The sequence below is a fragment of the Aedes aegypti genome, chromosome 2, assembly GCF_002204515.2.
Source record: "Aedes aegypti strain LVP_AGWG chromosome 2, AaegL5.0 Primary Assembly, whole genome shotgun sequence".
NCBI lineage: Eukaryota > Metazoa > Arthropoda > Insecta > Diptera > Culicidae > Aedes > Aedes aegypti.
In genome coordinates this window covers 300,456,092-300,460,279 of record NC_035108.1, presented here as the reverse complement: position 1 = coordinate 300,460,279, position 4,188 = coordinate 300,456,092, and the positions used below count along the sequence as shown (strand labels likewise).

The 4,188-nt window shown below is 38.9% G+C and overlaps 1 protein-coding gene across 2 annotated transcripts; it reads left to right on the top strand.

Annotated features, from left to right (window-relative positions):
• Window positions 1-2,543: 2,543 nt before the first annotated feature.
• Window positions 2,544-3,849, top strand: LOC5571647 (6-pyruvoyl tetrahydrobiopterin synthase). 2 transcript variants are annotated; one of them, XM_001653682.2, is made up of 5 exons: window positions 2,544-2,632; window positions 2,704-2,795; window positions 2,874-2,953; window positions 3,019-3,164; window positions 3,406-3,849. In XM_001653682.2, the coding sequence occupies exons 2-5, from the start codon at window positions 2,731-2,733 to the stop codon at window positions 3,625-3,627; spliced, it is 513 nt and encodes a 170-aa protein (XP_001653732.1). In that variant the 5' UTR covers window positions 2,544-2,632; window positions 2,704-2,730; the 3' UTR covers window positions 3,628-3,849. The 2 variants fall into 2 exon arrangements, with proteins under 2 accessions (XP_001653732.1, XP_011493478.1); XM_011495176.2 differs by having other exon boundaries at window positions 2,571-2,795.
• The last annotated feature ends 339 nt before the right edge of the window (window positions 3,850-4,188 follow it).

Sequence of the window (4,188 nt, the reverse complement as noted above, 5' to 3'; positions counted from 1 at the left end):
TGGCGCGCGCTATTTTTTTCTGCTTCTGGTACTCATGGAACACGGCTTGGCAAGTCGGGGCCTTGCAGTACCATTTCTTGTCCTTCTTCGGCGCCGTCGATAGTCCCACGCAACGTAGGTGAAACCACCGGTCACAGCCGTCGCAGGCAACCATCGGCTCATTCTGGGTGGAAACTTCTTCGCATTCTCCACAAGGCGTTGTGGTTAGGTCCAGCTGCTGATCCATCGTGATGGAGGGTACCGAATCTCGTTATTTGATTTTTGAGATTGTTCGGGTACGTTATTTATTTTGTAGCAGCTTTTCGGAGCAGCTCAAAAACTGTAATAAAGTTTATTTACATTAGTTTCAGCTATGCCTAAATCTACATTTCACACCAACTACTCACTCAAATAGTTTTCCTCCTGCCTTACGATATAACTTCCTTCCGGATCCTTTTGCTACTTCCGTTATCTCCTCTTCAACATCAACCGTACAAAGCAGCGCGATGTTACGGTTACGATTCTTCTTCGACTCTCGTGTGGTACAAGAGGTAATCTAGGCGACTATTTTTTAATAAATTCCATAAATTACACTCCTTGCTTGCATACACGTACTATTAAACGAAAGAAATTTCCAAATTCACTCTTCACTTGCTCGATCTTTGTTTTGGTTTTGTTTCTTTTTTCAATTTTTTCTCGCGGTTTGCTTCCGTCCTCCACTCTCGCTAAACTGTCACTTGCGGAGGGTTCGGCTATGGACCGATGCACAAGTTCACTATTTGACGTTTGAGCGGTGCCGTGTTATTTACGTGACCATGGCAACGAATGAATTTGGCACCGCTCAAACGTCAAATTAGTGAACTCGTGCATTGATCCATTATGCCGACAACCGACCACTACACTGAACGAAATCTCCCGCCATGAATTGAATGATTTGTAATTCAATTGTCTAAATATCTTCACATTCGTCATTTTAAATTAATATTCAAGTGTATGATGAAACTACCGACAATTGAACCAAAATCATCCAATTCTGTGTTGACTTTTGTTACACATCCGTATGACATTAAGTATACATTTGAATTATTCTAACACAAATGAAAAACATCTAACTTATGACGGATTTTAGTTTCTACCATGTCCCAAATCGAAAATCATTCGATTGCCGTCTGATAAAACATACAGGAAGCGCACTATGACAGTTGTCAAATTATTCTTGTGCACCGTAGTGTAAATATGGCGGCAGCAGCGTGTTGACTCCGGAACTCCTGATTGAATTTGACAGGTAATTGTGCGTTGTGGTAAAATGATTCAGGATAATCTTTACTTTCTGCATGTTTCTTCTATTCTAAAGGCTACATAAATCACTGATATGAACATAATCCGTATGGGATCGTGCGGTTTCTGGAGTCAAACATGAGGCAACTGTTCCTGGCGATAATAATGCTCTAGATACTTTTTTAAATCAAGTTAAATAACCAAACATTGAATTAAATACTCCTTGTGCAGAATTATCAAGTGTTGAGAATTATTTATTTGTGAAATCGACTCCTTTTAAATCATAAATAACAATCAGCATGGGTTGTTTACTTTCATGTATGATGATCATTCAATTCTATTCAGCTTTTAGAGCGTTCGAAATCATTGCTAGATTGGATGATTTTCATTAGGTGAGATATGTAAACAGATGATTTTAACGAAGATGTAAATCATCCTGATTATGTCTGAAAATAGGAATGGGGCTCGGATGAGGCAAAAATCATTCAATTCATGGAAGAAGATTTCGTTCAGTGTACTGCCCAGCGGTGTGAACAGGCCCTTATCGCGAATCCCTCTCGAAATGTATTGTTGTTTTACAATATACTGTATTGTATTTCCAATGCTTTTAATGGCACTGTTACAATCCGTTATATTGTTTTTGTATTGTATTACAATGGCAAAACAAAATATTTTAATGCTTCTATGTCATACAAACTGAGTAATTATTTTTGTTTTTTAACGCTTATTTCAAACAAACGAATAACACACATTCTATTTTAATGGCAAAATTTGAAATACTCTTCTACCCGGGCTACGTTTGTTTCTATGTGCCCCATTCATATTTTTTGTATTTCTTTTGCATTCGCTCAACCGGATTTTGATGGAAAATTTATTTTATTTTTTGTTCAATTTAATTTTAGTTTTATATTTTTTAAATTGTTTTGAGAATATGTCTTTTTGTGCAAAATTCTAGAAGTTCTATAGTTCGTTGCATGGACACTCGTTTTTTGAATGGCCCATATAAAAGTTCCGAAACACGCATGCGCCTTAAAGTATAGTGTATGGAAAACAAGCCAGCAATTCAGCGAAACCGGCATTTTTCATGAACCAAACTTCCAATGCATGTATTCGTAAAAGCGAACATAAACCACGCTACCATGTGCGTTCTGCAATCAATCAACGACCCACACCAGCGGAGGATAACATGTTTTGCGGGCTTATGGCCCTATATGTGTTGCGGCGGCAAATGTTTGTTGTGGAGTCGATCCAGTATGATAGCGATAGCTTTCATCGGCTTACATATAGAACGATGTAGGTATGTGTAAGTACACATTGACATTAGATAGCGAAGTAAATTTCTGAGACTGAACAATCGATAGCAAGGTGCCATTTAGTACGCATTAATAAATTAAGAAAAATTAACGTTTTAAAACCAGCTAAAACTTTACCAACATTACAAACCAGGCACCAAGAATTTCGAACAGTCGCGAAATGTCCTCACCTCTAGTGTATCTCACGAGAAAGGAGTGTTTTAGTGCTTGTCATCGTTTGCATAGGTAATGTAGTAACATCAACAACCGTAATAAAACCACTAGTTGCATATCAGCTACTATCTAATGATCTGAATTTCGCAGCCCATTTCTCAGCGAGGAAGCCAATCGACAGGTGTATGGAAAGTGCAATAATCCGAATGGGCATGGTCACAATTATACAGGTATGACAAAAAGCACTTGACTAGGTAATTAACGATTTCCATATAAACTTTTGCCACTAATGCAGTCGAGGTCACCGTCCGGGGTCCGGTTGATCCCAAAACCGGGATGGTCATGAACATCACCGATTTGAAGAAATACATGGACCAGACGATTATGAAGAAGTTGGATCATCTCAACTTGGATAAGGACGTTCCGTATTTCAAGAATTTGGTAAGTTTCGGAGCTACAGTCAACTCTCACTTACACGATCTTTAGTATTTCGATATCGAGTTAGAGAATCATAGTAAAAGTTGCTTTTCATGGCTATTTTGATGGTGCGAAGATCGCAGTTGCACTAGTTTTGTGATCTGTAACTCAATACCTCCCTATCTCGATGAACCCTTCAATATCGAGATACATAGAGTTCACTGTATGCTAAAACATAAACTTTCTCAAACATTACAATTTCCAGGCCAGCACAACGGAAAACGTGGCCATCTTTATCTGGGACAGTTTGAAGCTCGTTATGCCCAAGCCGGACCTGTTGTACGAGGTGAAGATCTACGAGACGGACAAGAACTCGGTCATCTACCGGGGTCAGAAGTTTGACGCGAATCATCACTACCACAACAAAGATCTGAGCTCCACCGACAACGTATGCTCGTCGAACCTTTCGTCTGACTCCGATAGTTAGGTGTCGGTGGTCTGCTTTCAAAGGCATTGAACAGCGCGAACGAATGTGCTTCGGATCGGCAGCGATTGCAACAATCAAGATATTGATAGTGTTTAATTAAAACAGAACTGAATTGTGTGTGAGATCTTCATGACAGTGAATTTAACGGATTTAACCTGAAAATGGAGAAGTTAAATTGTCGAAATAAACGCGATCTAATTTTTGTATTGTTTTCTTGTCCAATTCATCATCTTTTCTTGGGGTTTAACTAATGAAATAAGGCCGACGGTGATGCTGATCTAAAGACTGGAACGCGCAAAAATTGGTCAACTTCAAACTGATCACGGTGTACTATATTGAGAAGGTGATATATTTCAACAATTCTAGCTTCAGAATTTGCTTCTTCTCTTTTGAACATGATGATGACTGTCGTTCGACACGAGGTCCGACCGCAATTTAGTTCGCTATGGGTTGATCACTAACAATTTAGTAATTTGTAACACGGAAATCTACAGCAAGCTCATCGATTTCAAATCGACCAACTTGAACATGATGATCATGACACATGATAACCATAAGTTA

Excerpts from the sequence above, each read along its gene's own strand:
- LOC5571647 (XM_001653682.2), top strand. The coding sequence starts at position 2,731 with ATGTCCTCACCTCTAGTGTATCTCACGAGAAAGGAGTGTTTTAGTGCT. Across the intron at positions 2,954-3,018 it reads GCATGGTCACAATTATACAG|TCGAGGTCACCGTCCGGGGT; the intron begins GTATGACAAAAA and ends CCACTAATGCAG. Across the intron at positions 3,165-3,405 it reads TTCCGTATTTCAAGAATTTG|GCCAGCACAACGGAAAACGT; the intron begins GTAAGTTTCGGA and ends TACAATTTCCAG.